An 18,849-nucleotide genomic window follows, 5' to 3' on the forward strand; every position below is an offset into this window, starting at 1 on the left:
TGGTGACGTCATTATGAATTCTCACACACGCGGTACAGTCAGCAGTGTTCCCTTCCTATTAAGACGACAAATATAATTCCAGATTATCTCCAAAAAATTGTCGGTTAAACGACAAAAGAGCAAGCCAGGATGGATCCTGACCCGAGCGAAGGTGCAGCTCTCGACAGCTGGGAAGAACAGGCAGATCCTGGACCGGGAAATCACGGAGATACGGTCGACATTGGCAGTCAGTTCTCGGCACTGAACGTTAATGCGAAGCCCTTCGTTCCCAACGTGAATGCGCCAGCGTTTGTTCCCAATTTCGGGAATTATACCCCTAAAACCGAACCTTGCAGCACCAACGACAAGGGTGAGTGGTGTTTGGAGGCCAGGCATGCCAGGCCTGGCTCCTTTTGGCCCGAGAATGTGGCACCTGTGCCCACGTTTGGCCACAGTCTCCCCGAAACTTTTCAGACGTGAGCGACAGATTGCATGTTGTGTGTGCTCGGAAAAAAGATTGTCATTGTGTCAAAGTGTGTGTGTGACGGATGGATGAATCATTCACAGGGATAAGAACAAGAAACCTACAAGTCGAAGTCGGCAGTGTCTTTCAGCTGTCATATTTTAGACCATGACACGTGGCCCTGAAAAATGAAAGTCTGATAGGCACTGCTCATGTTTTTACTTTACTTAAAGAGTAATAATGATGAATTATAACCCTCTTGTTCAAAACAGATGAAATTTGCCCCTTTTCACCTGTGCTTATGCTATGTTACATGGAACTGCATACATGTGCATGTATCCCTGATATATATCATTCACTGTTTATACTATTTTGTAATCAGCACGATCAGGGTTTTTGATACCGTGCTGTCAATAAGCCATGTAATCTCTGGTTAGTCAGTCAGGAATGTTTGTCTTAAAATTGATGGGAAAAATGTAACTTACGTGTATGTGTCTTGATGCCACTGTAAAAACAAAGGCAGACACATGATGGAGACTCTGTATCCAGAACCGATCCTCTATTTCACAAGGATCCAGAACAATGATGACATAGCAACAAAATGCATGGGTCAACTGTCGGCAAAGATAGCCAAACAAGTGAATACAAGTACAGTTCATTGCAAAGCAAGACTTCACAAAAAATGGAACAGCAATGCCATCCATGAGACTGTCACATGCTGTTCAATAACTGGAGAAAAGAAACCTTGTCCATGTTACAGTACATTATGGGCTTGGATGACAAACAAGCAACTCATGCATTTTATGCACAACCCTAAGGGAGAAGTGTACCACTACCAGCAAAATGTGAATCAGTTTCCATGCATACAATTGGAATCATCTCTCACACAGTGTTGCATTGTAGATTTGGGATGCGGATTCATTCACAAACATCACATTTTGAAGCTCACCGGAAAGGAATCCCTTCTAAGAATGCCGGGTTTTGTCATAGACCATACTTGGACTAAGATAATGAATGTGAACCCTTCCTATGCTGAAGTCACTCTTTGGGTCAGTTGCTAAACAGCTCAAAGAAGCACAGCTGTGTGGTGTTGTGCACTGCACCAACAGTCCCTCACAGGAATGTCAGATTGCACTTTGTGCTGTCCAACAACTGTGCCTCACTGTTTCATGTGCACAATTGTGTAGTAAAACCACCTGCAGTGAGGAGGACTGCACAAAAGGGCCTGTGTCATCTTGTGCTGGCAATCAACTGTATGCAAATTAAAGCTGTGCATACTTGTGTTCATGTAGAAAACACAAGGACATGAGTTACTCTGGGCATTCATGCATATTTGTGCTGTTAAACCTTAAGAGGGTTAATGAGCTAGTATTTGCCAATCAGAATGACAACTTGCAGCTCATTTATCCCCATTGACCATGATCACTCAGGTACTGCAGATACTTAAAAGAAATGTTCAGAACAAAATTATAATTTGATTTCTGACTGGTTCGCTACCCCCATGGGTTTATGCTTGTAATGCATGGTTTGTTTATCCTCCAAGCCCCATAATGCCTTGCAAACATTGAAAAGATACATGTACATGATTCTGAAGCATTGATTTTTCAAATGGCATCAAGATCTGCCACATGGGCTCTGCTGGTATCACTGCCAGTTATGCCCTGTCAGGGAACTGAGGTTGGACGCGTAGCCACCGGGAAACAGAAAGCCAGTAGAAGATGGAGTTGGCCATTTATGTGATGTGATTGATGAGGATGCAAGGGAAAAGTGGAATCAATTAGAAACCATTCACAGAGAGAGAATGATACAAACTTTCTGTCACATGTCTAAAAGTGCTTTTGGTGAGATTTGTTCTCGATTAGGAAAACTAGGCCAGCAGCCCAACTGTCATTTGTATTTGGCTCAAGTGTGGCTTTTTCCGGCCAGTTTTCTGAAGCACAAAAAAAGATAATTGAATGGTTTGACTCAGATATTCACGTATGAAACACTAATCCTTGATTCATTTTGATTGAATCAAGAATATCATCCAGATAATGTTACAAATTTAAAGAATGAGCTGTTTGCTTGCAGATCAGTGTCAGATTATAGATATGCATACATGTAAAATTTATTTGAGTAAACAGAACATATTTTTGTGACAACTTTTTGTTGACTCATTGTTTTTAAAGATGAGCCATCAGGCCAGGCCTCACCAGCTCAAGACTCGGGCATCGCAGGTATGTGTTGCCTCTGTACCCACTACAAGACTTGTGACTTGTGGCATGTAGTGGAATATGTGATCTGTGTTTAAGTCCAACTCGGCATGCATTCTGAATGCAGGTCCAATACTGTGATGCATTTATGCAGTTCTGACCTGGGTTCGTGCCTGTAAATTGGTGGGTTTCGCTCACTTCTAGTGTGGAGCAGGGCTGAGATACTGTACCATATATATTTCAGTGTTGGCTTTTGGGTGAAGACTGTTGTGTGAGCATGACTGGGTCAAGTCGATTGAGGATTACCACATTAATCTCAGTATTTACATGTAATCTTGTTAAGTCTTGCTGAAGCAGGATTGTGCAAAGTGTAACTACCTGCAGGGTTGAATGCAGAGTTGAAATGGTCAGATTTGACCTCGATAGTTTCATTGCTTCAGCGTGAAAACTGAAGCGTTTGATTTCAATTCTCCCTTGTCTTCAGAAGCCGAAGATGAGGCCACACCCCAGCAACCTGTGCCTGATGCCAAAGAGCCGGCGCCCCCTGACCTGGATGGAAGGGAAGAGAATGAGGAGGAAGAAATAAGTAAGTCATCTTCTTGGTTCCGAGGTCGACATTTCTTTATTCTCTTGGCACTTTTGTTCCGTGTGTGTGGTTTGGAATTTTTGTGCCTCCTGTGTTACACTCTGCAGTGCACCTAATGGAGATAAGCATTGAAGTCGAGCCCATCAGAAATCCCTGCGCAACTATCATGGTCACAGGTCATTCAGTCTTGAGCCAAGCCACAGGCTATTCAAATGGACTGTGACAAACGCATACCTTTGTCATTGTGCACCCCATTTTCTTATGGCTGGTTGTGTGAAATAACGGGAGACTGGACTCGTAAAAGGACTTGTGATGGACTCGACTGCAGCACTGGCGAACCCGGAGGTGTGTTGCTTATCCCTCCTTTCCCAAATCACAGACTGTGTTTGTTTGTTTTTCCTTCCAGACAGCAGTCCTTCCAGTGAGGAAGAATCGGGAGCCAGGGCAGCTGCCACAACTGTAGCAGACACCGCCACCAAGTCATCAATGGCAACATCCAGCAAGAAGACCAAGAAAACTCAGGACACCGAGATCAAGGAGCGCAAGGTTCAGATGGAACACGTCAACGTCATCTTCATCGGGCACGTCGGTAAGATCTGGCAACTTGGATCAATTTAGGAGAACTGCCAAGTTGGAAAATTTTTGGTAGAGTCTAAATTGCTTAGCTGTAACTTTAAACTACAGTACAGGTCAGAATTTTAGCCGACATGCTTTGCGCGTCAGCGTGTATCAAGTCAAACACACACAAAAGGATTTAACCCCTTCACGCCGGGACGCGTTACATTCACTTATTCAGTGTACTGCCATACATGTACATGCATTAACAAAGCTGGAGCGACGGCTCTGCATGTGCAGTGGTTCACTAAACGTTGTCAATGACCTGTAATTTTGGACATGACCTTAGCTAAGCAGAGAAAATATGTGCTCATCCAAAAAGTTATGGTGTATCCATTGCTTATGGTGCCCTGCTTATCAGGCATATATTTACTCAGCACATAAATTTTTTACGGAAGCTGTTCTGCGAAGGAGTAATTTTGTATTGACTGACATACTGGACGGGATTTTCACAATGTATCCTGTTCTGTCAGATGGGAGCGGTAAGTTGGGATAAACTCTAGTGCTGTTTCTTTGTTGGAAGTGTCCTTTTACTGTTGAGACTTTCAAAATTTAGATTTGCAAGCATCGGGTAATGCCATGTTTTGCCCAGGTGGCAAACTTATGCCTAAGCTACCTCCTTCTTCAGGGTAAACACCTTTACACAAGTTATCCTTTGAAATCAGTCACACTTTTTGGCAAACAGCTCCAATTCTTTAAAATCCTACACTCCAAAATGCAAATAATATGTTGGAAGATGCTGGAAAGTAGGAAGGATCGAGGAAATTGTTGTAAAATTGTGTTTGAAAAAAAATTGCCTTTCAGATGCCGGAAAGTCTACCATTGGTGGTCACATAATGTGAGTATGCATGTTATGGTTTTCACTGACATTTTGGAAGCTGTGACATTGACTTTCTGATTCATAAATGAAAAAAATTGCAACCTCTGAACACCGTTTTGACTAAAAAGCATACTTGTTATCATAAATGCTGCAGTTTGTTTAATTATTTGTGAGTTTTTGGTCTTGTGAAAATGATTCAAATTTATGCGGCCACACGTAGTTTGTAAATTTCTTTTTTACCAAGCTTAATTTTGACAAATTCAAACCGATTGCTCACCTCAGATAGGGTTTAAATGTCTTTGTTCTTAATTTTCTTGGGTACATGTACATGTAGGTATCTGACGGGTCAAGTGGATAAGCGAACCTTGGAGAAGTATGAAAGAGAAGCAAAGGAGAAAAACAGAGAGAGTTGGTGAGTAATATTCTTTGAACTGTGTAAGTTACTGAACACTCCGGTTGACAAGGAATCGGCCAGTAGTGTTGAGCTTGGTCAGTCTTGTCTAGAGATGGACCGACTGGAAGAGTTCCTGCCGCTATTGTCCAAACAACGTCCGGATATCTGTGCACTTGCCATTCCAGGTACCTGTCGTGGGCACTGGACACAAACCTGGAGGAACGGGAGAAGGGGAAGACGGTGGAGGTGGGCCGGGCCAACTTTGAGACGGGGAAGAAACACTTCACCATCCTGGATGCGCCGGGTCATCGGAGCTTCGTACCCAACATGATCTGTGGGGCGGCACAAGCAGACCTGGCTGTTCTGGTGAGTACTGTGTTGTAGTCCAGCAGCTTTCAGGTACCAAGTATACTGCCAAATGTAGAAGTGGTTAGGAGGGGAACAAAGTTGGAGAACATGGAAAATGGTTGGTACATGTACAAAAGTAAGATTACAAAATAAGTGGAAGACGACAGGCTCTCCCAATTTTGTAGAATCTAAGTTTTAAGAAGAATATTTCATAAGTACTTGGTCGAGCACTTCTTTCGTGTTTTGCTCCTAAAAACATACCGAATGATGATGGGCTGAGGTGGTAAGACAACAGAAATTGGAGAAAGTGGCACTTTCCCCGATCACCTGCAGGTCATCTCAGCACGGAAGGGGGAATTTGAGACGGGTTTTGAGAGAGGAGGCCAGACGAGGGAGCACGCCATGCTGGCCAAGACAGCGGGGGTCAAGCACTTGGTGGTCCTCATCAACAAGATGGATGATCCTACCGTGGAGTGGTCAGAAGAGAGGTAGAAACCCTGAGCTTCCAGAATCCTCGGGGGGGGGGGAAGGGGAAATCTGGGAATTTGTTTGAAGAAATGGCGCACATCTAAAATATTGCTCACTCCTTAATGAAGATTACCCTTTTTTTCTGTCATATAATTTTAGTCGTATATACATGTATGTAATATTTGAAAGAATGTCGTAATCTTTTGGGTTACTATATCACTGCTTTGCTTTGTTGTGATGTTGTCAAGTTCAAGACATTTCAAATCATTGGTCTGTGATAAGTGAATTACTTACAAGTTGAATGCTGTCACAGTCAGTAGCTTGTGACTTGATCTCGGACAGTATCACCCCTGAAGAACTTGAGGTGGGCTCAACCGCAACACTATTGCAAAGATATTCTTCCTGTCTTGATCTTCATCTCTTAGTTAAAACACGAAAGAGGAAATAACATCTCCAAATTTGATGTAGGTACGAGGAGTGCAAGACGAAGCTGATCCCCTTCCTGAAGAAGGCCAGCTTCAACCCCAAGAAAGATATCTTCTTCATCCCTGTGTCCGGCATCACGGGAGCTAACCTCAAGGATCCTGCAAGGGAGGTCTGTCCCTGGTACAAGTAAGTCTTACCACTAGCATTTCAAGCACTTCCCTGGTGTGGAGAGCAGCTTGTCTGTTATTGATTTCAGTTTTTCAAAGTTTATGTACATTGCAGTGATTTAGAACGGATCAGTTTGTTCCTTCACAAGACCTTCGCAAGTCAGTTCATATGCCCAGGCACGACTTGCACAAAACTTTTTGATAAATGGAACACAAGACCCTTTTTTGGCAATTATGCTCCCTCAACTGATCGCAGAAGCTATGAATTGTTACTTGTTTGGTTTTTAGGGTTAATTCTGCATCGTTCGTAGGATTCCCACGGTCATAGGAAATCCTGGAATAGAGTTGTCCTAGAAATTCATGGAAAATGGGGAGGGATATGGGATACCATGGAACCATGTTGTCAGAGGTAAAATAAAAAAGGCATGGAAAGGTCATGGAAATCAAGATCATGCAAGGGTTATTTTTGGATGGGTCATAGACTGCTTTTGATGTGAACACAGAATAAATTGACAGGCTATATCCTTGTCAGTGTACTAGTGACTATGGCAGCCTTCCAGTTCATTGTACCAAACAACTTTTTTCAGCAAAATAGCATCATGGTCATGGAAATTGTCATATTTTAGTGTGGAAAGTACTTTAAAATTTGCAGAATTTGGTTTTCCAGATTTTTGTGGGAACCCTGCTTTCATCCCATAAATACATGTAAACCCTTTCCTACTGACTCTTTTGAAATTGTTTGAAATTTGTTTTGTTTTTAATGAGAAGCATCTTAAGTTTAGAGCGAGGCTAGTAATAACACACCAATAAAATAATAGAGTAGTTTTGATATATGTACATTTATTGACATTGCAATGTATATGATTGTTTTTCAAGACTGTTTACCAACCAGATGGCCTACTGTTTCCGTATCCAAGTTTTAATCATAATGGGATCTGCTCTCCGCTGTGGCTATCTTGCTTGTGACTGTTTGTGTCACGATGTTAACCATGAAGAAATTGTTTCTTTTGCGTGTGTGTCTGTGTAGTGGACCAGCGTTCATTCCCTACATTGACAGCTTACCCTCACTGGGTAGGAAGCAAGACGGACCATTGCGGATGCCTATCACAGACCGATTCAAGGTATAGTCAAGGACTGATCAATCACAAGATAAGGGCATGAATTTGTTGTCAACGTTCAAGGGCTACATGATACCCCTCAGATGAAAAAAATTAAGAAAGGTCATTCTCTCTCCACATTCTTTCAACCCCCTGATGCTAATTGCTTTCAGAGTGTAGAACCGTGTTTGTATAAAAGACTATCTACATGTCTACACAGAATTTTTTGGGGGGTGTTGTTGTTATTATTGGTCATTTTATTGTTTGTTTTTGCATTTGGCATTATCAGTCCCATGCCACAAACAGTTTTAGTGCGAAGTATTTCCCTAGAGTCAGGGTTTAATTGGATCTTTTACTATTTTGTATTGCAGGATATGGGAACCATTTTGCTTGGCAAAATTGAAGGTGGAAAGATCAGAAAGGGCGACTCGGTCCTCATGATGCCTAACAAGGTATTCAAACTGATAGCTGTCATACGATTTGATTCAAGACAGCGCATTGTCGTATGATAATTTAAAACTCATTTTTTGTTTTATGCAAAAGAATTATACAAGTACCTTAATTTTCAGAATATAAGCTGCCCGGGTGTATAATCCACAGCATGGAAAAATCGGCAAATTAAGATTTAAAGTCAGTGTATAAGCCGCACCGGCGTATTAGGCGCACTGCAGGGCTGACGATCCAACCACAAAAGGTCTTCGTGCTGAAGCGCATATGCAGCATGTACAGTACGTCAATGGTTCCACTTCATGTGCAATCCCAATAAAAGTAAGCAAAATATGAATGAGTGTCACCATCCAAAGACTTTTAATTCGTCATAGTTAATACTTCTGGCAGGCTGGATGGTGGTCCTGCGTCAGCTCTTGCCTTTTTTTTCCAGTAGCCAGCAAAAAGTTATGCGGTCGGGGACATACAAAAAGATCTTGGTAACTTAAAGTCAGTTAAGTCGAAAGATCTTTTTATCTTAAGGCCTGACTAAATTTCTTGCCCACAGAATAGGCTTTTATACAAAGAAAATACCTCTGTAACTGTCCACATCATTACACCCAGTTACCTCGAGGTTTATGTGACGCCGACCAAAAAAACACCAGTTGCTTCAAAATGAAAAATCCACTGTGAGACCTCGGTTCGAATCATCACGCTGAAACTGCTTATTTTGCATACATGCTGCACGCGGCATAGCACACTCGCACTGCAAGCAAAGAAAATACCTCTGTAACTGTCCACATCACTACACCCAGTTACCTCGAGGTTTATGTGACGCCGACCAAAAAAACACCAGTTGCTTCAAAATGAAAAATCCACTGTGAGACCTCGGTTCGAATCATCACGCTGAAACTGCTTATTTTGCATACATGCTGCACGCGGCATAGCACACTCGCACTGCAAGCAACACCACAATCGCGCAAACCCAGTTTTCAGGCTAACCTGACTGCTACCGCAGACCCCTTCATTGACAGTCCACTCGCTGACTCTTTGTGACCGCAGAAAGTGTGCAAAACCTTGTCTTATAGTGAACCTTGTGTTAGACGTGTTGACACTAATCCCATTCGTAGAGCAGAAACCTGGCGTCATGCACCAGCAAGCATTGTTATACACAACGACAATGTGCTGTACATGTACCGTACGGTGCAGTATATGCAGTGGTTTAGTATTCGATGTACAAGAACCAGCCTTTAACTTAACTTAATCATATTTAGTAATATGATTTGAATAAATAAAACGAAGAATTTGAATACGCCTACTTGTTCGATGCAACAGCAGAGAACAGTGATATAAATGGCCGGCCATGCCGCGCCACGCACTGTGGCGAAGTACTACCTGGAATCTGGTACCAGATGTTACATGTAAGTAAAGGTTTTTAAACTTGAGAACCAGTTCATGCGTGTGAGGACCAGAAGCAAGAGGGCATTGAAATCGGGGAGTTTGGTTGGTTTTTAATTTGCGGAAGGGGATCTATTTTGTAGAAATGTTCTTTCAATTTATGGAACAGTAACTTTCATTTTTAATGTGCGACAGGGTTGTGTGAGTTTATTTTGAAAGGGGAATGTGGGACATCGCTTAACTGAAAGAAAGAACTTTAGAAGGGTGTATTTTCAAAATCTATTTAAATTTTCTCGCCACTGACCATGCGGGGTCTTTGATGAGGATCATGTGTGCATTTGTTTTTCTCTGCATCGAAACTTCGTCTCGTCTATGATTTTTGAGTCATGTTCACTCAGTGTTCGTTTTAAATATAAAAACATCTCTTTCGACATCGCAACACCCATTGTCATCTTGAATAAAGCCTTCGATGGTAAAACCGCCGCTCAAATTGCAAAGCGGATTAGCATTCCTGGAGAACTACTGACGCACTCCATCAGGATTTACTGGGATTAAGCTTTTTGAAGAGGCATTTTCAATTGTACTCGTAAAAATGCTGTGGATAATGGTTTTTGACACTGCGAGTTAGGCAAAAATGCTTGTCTTGTCCATGTTCTTGTCTTAGCACAGCTCGTATTGAGTAAGTTTTTTCTCATAGGAATGTGTACATTTTGAGCGGGATTGAAGAAATGTGCTCATTGTACGTGGATCTTGTCTCAAGTGTGCTCTTGTTAATCGTGTTTGACTGTATGTGATTAAACAATGTTAGATAAGCTGGGGAATTTCTTTTAAAACCGAAAAGATTTCAGGCTAAAAGAAGGCTTTATGGTCATTGTCCTTTGTCATTTCAGACAAATGTTGAAATATTACAAATCACCTCCGATGAAAACGACACAACGGAGGCAAAAGCAGGCGAGAACGTCAAGTTAAAAGTCAGGGGCATTGAAGAAGAGGTGAGAGTAGCATCTGATCATGTCAGGGGTTGTGCAGCGTGGGACCCTGCCCACCACTGGAAGTGCAATATCCTGGGTCATGCTTGGCACTGTCAGAATCTGCACAGCGTGGTTCATTTTGGGTGCACACGTGGTTTGTACAAAGCACAAGAGAGCTGGAGCATAGGATGGGGTTGTAGGTTATCATCGATTACTTAGCCACTGCTTAATTAAAATTACAAACAAGTCTGTGGTATTGGCTCCCATAGAGTGGTGTGTAATTTCAAGCCCCAGCCAGGCATTCCCAATGTGGCTTATGTCATGCAAAGAGTTGATGACTTCTGACTTCCATTGGTCGACCATTAACAATTAGCCCACTACTCATTGCCCTCTAAATATTAGGTATGTTGACCATTCCACAAATACTCTACCAGATTGTCTTGTACGCAGTCATTGTCGCAGAAATGCAGATATGTCTCAAACTATTTGTACAGTTCTGATACAGTCAACTCTCAATATAAAGAACACTCTTATAAAAAAATACTGTTAAAAGAACAGTTTTGTAAGTGGGTCATTCTAAACATCGGGGGTCCAAAAGTGTGACATTTTCATGTCTCTGTTACACCTGATCTGTGTAATTTTACAAGGAAATATCACTAAAATTGATTTCAGACTACTTCTATTTGTTTGGCAGGTAGTTTGCATTAATTCATCACTCTTGGAAATTGGAGAGAGTGTTTTGAAATTGCAAAATTATGTCAGATGTGATAAGGACGTGATGAATATTGGACCCGTAATTCAAAGATTCTTAAATTCTTGGGTTTTTTCTTAGTTTTTCCACTCTCTTTTGTAGCACATTTCTGGTTATACCAAAGTAATTTGTCTGCTCCCTGCAACTTTGTTGTAACGGGAGAAATGCTTTGTGACTTCACTGTAATCTGACATTCAAATGTAATACAGTTAGTATCATGCATATACATGACCTTTCCATAACTCACCATTTTGCTATTTTATGAAGGTTATGATACGCATCAGTTTGTTTTTCTGGTATGAAGGGCGGTTAGGATTGATTTGACAGTGTCTTGGTGACAGTGGTAAGAGGGGTTGGAAAGTACACTGTGACTTTGTATGTAGATGTGACCTGCATTTCTTTCTTCATTTCTTCTTCTGAAGGACGTGTCGCCAGGATTCGTGCTGTGTGACACCAGCAGTCCTTGCCACACATGCAAGGTCTTTGATGCACAGGTAAGTACACTGACATGTATGTCCTAAGAGTGGTCTTTCATGACATTGTGACAGTGTGTGACACATTGTCACAGGATCTGATACCTTGTGGCAGTGTGTGACACGAAGCTGCCATGCCCTGTCAAAGCACATGGCTTCATGATGCAGCGTAACCGTGTCACCTGTATGTCACACTTGGTACCGTGTCTGGCCTTTCACATCGACACAGTGTGTTGCTGATGTTATTCTGCTCAGTAACTTTAACCACTTCCTGCCGGGGACTCCGGAATTGGAAACGTATGCTTTATATGTGTGGCCGGGGTCTCCGAACTGGGACAAAGGAAACAGGGCCCTGTAACAAAAGAGCGTACTCCGAACAAAAGACCAGGCTGCTGGGCATTACTGGCATTTTTCACTCTCAAAAGTGGTGATAATCCAGCCTTGTTTTGAAACGGTATACCAGGGTTTGGGGCATTGAGAGCGAGCGGATTACCACCGGGGACAAAAGCGCTCCACCACCGCAGCGATGAGCCACACAGCACCGCTGCACGCTAATCTGGCCCCTATTGAAAAGAGGTCAGCAGTGCACTAAGTCAGGTTCATGAACAAAAGACAGTTATATAACACCGCACAATCTGGGCTCTGTTTACAAGGCTGCAGGCCTGGCTGAAATACTCGGCGTCAATGAAGGTCACCTGTCAACTTAGAGTTGTGCCGAAAGATTACTTTGTGCACTTATAAACGACCGTTAAATGAAGTGGTAAATTTTTGAAGGATTTTGAAAATGGAAAAATGATAGTCATACCGGCCCAGCATCATCAACATTGAAAAATGCCCCGGCATGAAGTGGTAAACTGACTCCCCCATACATTACATTCACACACACTGTGGAAACAAATGTTGACTTTCATAATAAGCTTTACCGTTCATTACTTACATGGCATAATGTATTCTCCTGAATGTTGGCTTATCCCTTACAGATTTTGATTGCTGAACACAAGTCCATCATCTGTGCTGGCTACAGTGCGGTGCTACACATCCACACAGCGGTGGAGGAGGTCCAGATAACTGTAAGTTGTTGACTAAAAAATGTCTGTTTGTGGAAGCCTTTCATAGTGATGAATACTCATGGTGACAAATTAGGGAACACTGGGATCAGAATTGGAAACATTTAACTTGTTTTCTGTAAACATGCTCTTGCCGTATCACACGATTTTCAGCAGGTGGTCTCATAGTTACGTAAGGGATACTTGGTACCAGCACATGGTTTCAGTGTTTAAGAATGATGCAAAGGCACCAGACCGATCCCAAAGTTCTGTTATACGGCCTGCCTCGATTATGTGGTGTAGCTTGCCTGGTCAAAGAGTGGGATATATGCTTCTCAATCACTCTTTCACCATTGGAACCATTCTATAGAAATTGACCCATTTACCGATCTCTCTCCCTTCCCCCCTCTTTTCTCCCAGACCCTCATCGCCTTGGTCGACAAGAAGTCCGGGGAGAGGACCAAAATGCGCCCCCGCTTCATCAAGCAGGACCAGGTGGCCATCGCGCGGTTTGAGTGTGCGGGAGTGCTGTGCATGGAGACATTTAACGACTTCCAACAAATGGGACGGTTCACTCTGCGCGATGAAGGTAGGCTTTAGGGTTGTAACTTTCTTTGTTGATAATTATTATGGCATTTTGTAGTGTGATTGTGGGACCCTTAATAAATATTTCCTGCACAGCACCCTGTGGAATACATGTATACAGCTAGCTAGGTGCTGCCATTTTAGGCACAAAAGGCTAATCAAATGAAGGCTGCATCCAAATCCGTAGTCCAAAGCTAGGTCTAGGTCTTCACTCCATTGAAAGTACGTGGAGATGCACAGACAATGGACCTAGCTGTAGCTCTGGAAGCCTGTTCGGACACGGCCATACACAAAACTGCCTGATGGGAAGGTTAATTTAGGGTAAAGTGACTCGCCTAAGGCCATAATATGTACCCAGTTGCTAGATTTGAATCTTAACATTATGGTCGGTAGCTACAAACGCTAACCATCAGGCCACACGTCCAACTGGCCAGAGAAATACCATTAAATACTTCAATAATGTACCCACCAGGCTACACATGCCATTGCCAAGGGAAAAAAATTCAATAACATCAGTGCTTTACTACATTCCATCCCTACATTTTCAAGATGCCAAGGCTTCCACTTTCACAGCCATTTTCCGACTTTCTTCCTCTCGATAAGTCCCAGTTAAGTGAAGTATGGGTGTTAAGATGGGACGTGGAAGGGATAGATACTTGACCTAGTGATCATTCTCTAGCTACCACTTTGAATAGCATTCCTAACCCAGCTCTGAATGAAGAGTTTTCTAGTTTTGAGAAGCCAAACATGTTTTTTTTTTCCATTTTGGACAGGAAAAACTATTGGTTTTGGCAAAGTATTGAAGCTCCGCTAAGTTAAAGAGTGCGCAGCATGAGGCCAGTCTCAACCAGACTCCCACTGATGTCCGAACAAACTGTAGCGGAGACATGCGAGCCACCTCCACACAATGAGAGAGTTGTTAACCGACCGAGCTAGGTTTCTCGTTTCTGATGCCCGGCTAACAATTTCACAGATGCTGGGGTCTTGCAGATATTTTATTGCCACACGAAGTATGCCGAGTTTCTGCCTCCCTCTCTGGGGCACTGCAGCTGCACAGCTCAAGCTGTGAATGAAAGGGCATTCGCGAGTTGACGAAATCAAGTCTGTTCTAACCCTGTGCTAAACTTTGTTGCAACTTCCTGGTCGTGAAACGTATGCCAGTCAATAATGGTTGGTCCAGTGATGGTGACATGGCTGTTACATGTACCCCAGTTGATATATCACCATGCATTACAAAGATCTACAATGCAGATCCAGTGGCATAATTGGGCTTAATTTCTGAGGGAGCACCTACGAGGGTGCACATATTGTTTTCAAGGGGTCACCGAAAGCAAGTTAAGCGTGAGTTGTACCCGACCTGTTGCCAAAGGGAACAGTGTACACATATTTCCACATTAGAGATAGCTGAATTGTCGCAATTCTTTGAAAATCCTAGTTTGTCTTGATGACGGTGCCATTTCAGCTGAACGGCATACTTCTTGGAGGTAATAAACCTCTGCTTGTAATTTCTTTGTAGGGTACTCTGCCCTTATTATTCAACCCACTAGGATGTGTGAGAAAGTCATTGAAGTTGCCGGATTGGGACTGTTGGATTTAATGCATATTTGATTCCTTTTCATGGTCAATCAGATATTTACGAATCTGTTCAACCAAATTATTGTTATTTTCTTCAAAATAAGAAAAGCTTTTATATGGACATATACATGTAAAATGAGGTTCGAACGAAAAAATATTTGACTAGGAAACTGAATGCAGTCGCTTTTGCAGTTGCTGCTTCTAAGATATGTTCAAGGATATGACACGCTTTGTCAAAAGTGAGCCATGTTTTTAATTTCCATTCTTGAGAAAGCCTTTGCAACAACTGTTGTAAATTTTGCTTCACATTTTGTGGATTGTCTTTGATCATGTTATGGCAAAATAAGCCCATGAACGTGTGCACTGCGTGTATGCCCATGGAATGCAAAATTTACACATGTACACCCTAACTCCTGGTTTTATTTTTTTTCCAGCTAAGAACCTTCCTTAATCCTTCAAAATCAACCACTGGGCAGGAAACCAGTGACGCATTCTTGGCATTTCAACCTCTAAGGGACGAAAAGCTATCCTCGGTCCTTCAAAATGATTGAATCCTGTGCTGAAGAAGCGAGCTTATGGTGTGTCATCTTGAGGGTCACTGTTTGCTTGGAAGAAAATCTCCCTCGCTTGCTATGATAGGCCAATAATCGACCTCCCTGGGCCATTTTGGCTGAAAAACAATATGGGGGAAAAGGCAAGCTATTTGTCACTGAAGTTTTACAGTTGTAAATGCAAACCTGACAAATACTGACCCTTGAGAGACATTTGTACAAATATGTTCTATTCTCCAGACTGCAGCTTTGTAAAGGCTTGCCAGTGAAGCAATATTTGCTACAACAGGCCAAGTACCAGCAGAGCAGCCTAGTTCAACACATGGCCCATCTTTGTATACTTGCCTGGGCTGTTCTTTGCGTGTACAGAAGTAATGGAGATGAGATAGCTGGAAACTCAAAAAAAAAAAAAAATGCTTGACGATAATACTTGTATATACATGCACATTACTAGATCGTGCTTACGTGCCCTCCAAGGTGTGACCTGGTCAATGTAGTGTTAGACTTTGCTGGATTCTGGAAGCTTCTCAGCAAAAAAAATAGCCCACGCAGTTAATAGGGTTAAGATTGCATTGAAATCAGTCGTTTATGTAAACTGATTTAAGGCTTTTGGTAAAACACTGGTGAATAAGCTAAGAATAAGTGGTGTTGAATTGCATCACAGGTAATTTATTTCCTTGACTTGCGACCGTGTATAGTTTTCTTGTACAGACGTTAGTCTCTTCTATTCTCCAAATGCCCACTTATGAGAGAAACTGTTGCCGGTTCCAGCTCATTCTGTGGGCGTGGCTCGCAATGTGGCCGTATAATACTTTTAACAAAAAGTCCTGTAAAACAGCTTTCACTTTTGAACCTAAGAAAACGACGTGTAGGTTACACGAGTACACTTTAACTAACTTTTAACTTCAGGAGGTGAGGTTACATTTTACCGATCTGGGTATTAACATAGACCCAGATAATTTTGGGCAAATAAATATTGCTCCTTTTCTTTGTTCTCTTAATCATATATTCACGATACCCATTGGCATTGTTCTTTTGTAGTAAATTCGAGAGTTCCTTTTTTTTCTGAAGTTGGCCTAGATATTGTGTTTTCTCCCATGGTTATATAAATTGTTAAAACTCTCTTCTGAGAATACTTCTTGAATTGCGTGGGTTTTAGAGACTCCTGCATACTCGATGGTTATGCATTCAAGATGGCTTCTCTGTGTTTGCTTGCTTTTCTTTCTGTGGTTATTAAAGCAAGTAGAGGCAAAAAGTGCACCTTTGCTGTCACCGAGAGGTTATTGATAGGGGTCTTGATTTCTGTGGAGGTTCACTGTCTTTGTGCACTTCAGAAAGTTAGACCAAAATAAGTCGCGTTGCCTGTGATTATAAGAATTTGTTTTCTGACTTTTTTGCAATTGGGCAACTTCTCCATTCATGGAAGAACCACTGAAACCCTGTCCATCCATTTCCAGACGATCATGTACTGTTTTTGTGTAATGCATGTACTGAGCACCTAAAGGATACAACAGAACATTAATCTTGATTCTAGGTGTTACTGTTTGACTTTCCAAATCCTGATCTTGTCAAGCTGAAAAAAAAAAACTTCTACAGTACATTTAACAATGGTTTTATTTCAGTGGTACCTGGCGACCACACGTTATTGACCATGAGAATCACAGTCAAAAGAGATGCCATGTTATCAAACTACATGTGCCAGTACATGTGTAATGGCTTTTTTCCTAAGAACTAATTTGATTTGTATGAGAAAAGTAAAAAACATTACTTGCTCATCATGCTGGGTGTATTAGTGGTCATTGTTTCGAGGAAGTGATGTTTCTGACTAGTTCCACAAACCAAGGATTACATTGCACACTAGCATTTATAGATGTTTCTCCTTTCAAAGTGGAACAGGGTATTTTAAAGAAAACCATTTTTTTTCTACAGATGCACTGCAACAAGGGTGAGCCTGCATTATTTTTTTGTTGTCACGTTGTGCCTTTCATCACTGCGTGACAACAGTATGACTGCCTGAAAGGCCTTTGTACTCAATTTTTTTCTTTGATGTCAACAATTTGCATGCTTAAATTTTGACATCAAAAATTTGCACACTTAATTTTTGACGCCAAAAATGTACATGGTGAAATTCGTCTGAAATACGTACAATTGCGTGTTCAACATGAAGTTGAACTATAAATGTGCATTGCCACCTTCCGTATCACAAATTTGTGTTCATGCTGGTTTTCATGCCAATTTCTAAACTGGCCTATTATGTGTGTTTGGAGGAGGGAAGTGATCTGATTGGCTTGGTCAAAGAACAGGTCATCCTTTATGCTCTGCAAATTTGATTCGGAAAATACAGTCCAAGAGTTCCAAAGTGTGACAAAATGGCCTTATGTTGCCGAGTCTGACAGGTTTGGATGGTAACTGTTACACCAAAATGCTTCTGAATCGGCAAATTGAGTTTGGGACCCAGGTTTGCAAAGGTGGAAGGCACTGCTGCCACCAGTGTTATTGTTATTAGTAAGCTGAGAATCAACTAAAGCTGTTCTTCTGCTTATATTTTGTTTTCTTTCATGCTGAAGTCGGAACTAGACAGCACTTGCCCATTACCGGGTGGCATGTGTGCTGGCAAGGTAGTACCCATACAATAATTGGTGACAAAAGGAGCATAAATGCCGACGTGTTTAAATCTTGGTTTGGTGTTATTGTACAACAGTTAATAAAAATGCTCAATGAGTTGGAGAAACATTGTGACTGTATGTTGTCCCGTGTGTTGTTGCCTATCAGGGTGTGATTTATTTCAGTAGTATGCGGTATGTTTCTGGGACGGCAGTTCATGCCAGGCATTGCAACAGTTTCTGCCTTTGAGTCTTGAATTCAACCATCAGTTCAGGCAATATGGAAGAGTCTGCTCTGCTGAACATACAGGCTGCCATGTTGCCCAGAAGCAGGTAAGGGAAATTTAATTTATTTTTCTAATTTGTAGTTTTCTTTTAACCACGGAAATTGACTGCATTGCACAAAATTAGGCAGCCACACCTGTAATTTTGTTTCACTTTGCATTAGAAAGAGCAAATACTTCTTTATTTTGATGTTTTAATCAATTTAGCATCCTGATGGAAATGGAATATATATTTGGATGAAAACGTTATCACAGGTTTTGTTGCAAAAGATTCTTTAAAGGATTTTGCTCTGACAACTTGTGGATTTGATAAAAACTACTACATGTATCAGTGATTGCAGGGGGCAGTTAACAGTGCTAATGAAGCAGGCTGGTCCCTTGCCCCTAGTACATGCAAGGCACTGTAAAGAAGGCCGGGTATTAATCTTAAAGTGAGAGCTTTTACGCCTATGGCATAATCACATTATTAAAGGATTATGTAGACCAGGTACATGGCTTGATGAATGTACATGTATATTTTCAAAGGACGGGCCTCTTCTGGAAGCACAATAGGTCACTTCTTGCAACATTTGTTACAAGCTTTAGACGGACAAAAAAACAGTTGCTATGGATAACTTTATGCTGGATGTGT

The 18,849-nt window shown here is 41.8% G+C and overlaps 1 protein-coding gene across 1 annotated transcript; it reads left to right on the forward strand.

Annotated features, from left to right (window-relative positions):
• LOC110986059 (eukaryotic peptide chain release factor GTP-binding subunit ERF3A-like) lies at window positions 1–18,062 on the forward strand. The gene is made up of 16 exons (XM_022247660.2): window positions 1–349; window positions 2,611–2,658; window positions 3,119–3,220; window positions 3,627–3,809; window positions 4,640–4,673; window positions 4,990–5,067; window positions 5,235–5,415; window positions 5,731–5,885; window positions 6,334–6,477; window positions 7,486–7,579; window positions 7,927–8,007; window positions 10,270–10,371; window positions 11,524–11,595; window positions 12,555–12,644; window positions 13,041–13,209; window positions 13,979–18,062. The coding sequence occupies exons 1-16, from the start codon at window positions 130–132 to the stop codon at window positions 14,017–14,019; spliced, it is 1,794 nt and encodes a 597-aa protein (XP_022103352.1). The 5' UTR covers window positions 1–129; the 3' UTR covers window positions 14,020–18,062.
• Window positions 18,063–18,849: the final 787 nt, after the last annotated feature.

Source organism: Acanthaster planci, linkage group LG07 (assembly GCF_054643075.1).
Source record: "Acanthaster planci isolate LZ-2023a linkage group LG07, COTS_SCS, whole genome shotgun sequence".
NCBI lineage: Eukaryota > Metazoa > Echinodermata > Asteroidea > Valvatida > Acanthasteridae > Acanthaster > Acanthaster planci.

Coding starts and splice junctions, on each gene's coding strand:
- LOC110986059 (XM_022247660.2), top strand. CDS start 130: ATGGATCCTGACCCGAGCGAAGGTGCAGCTCTCGACAGCTGGGAAGAA. Junction 3,810..4,639: donor CATCTTCATCGGGCACGTCG/GTAAGATCTGGC, acceptor ATTGCCTTTCAG/ATGCCGGAAAGTCTACCATT. Junction 5,416..5,730: donor AAGCAGACCTGGCTGTTCTG/GTGAGTACTGTG, acceptor GATCACCTGCAG/GTCATCTCAGCACGGAAGGG.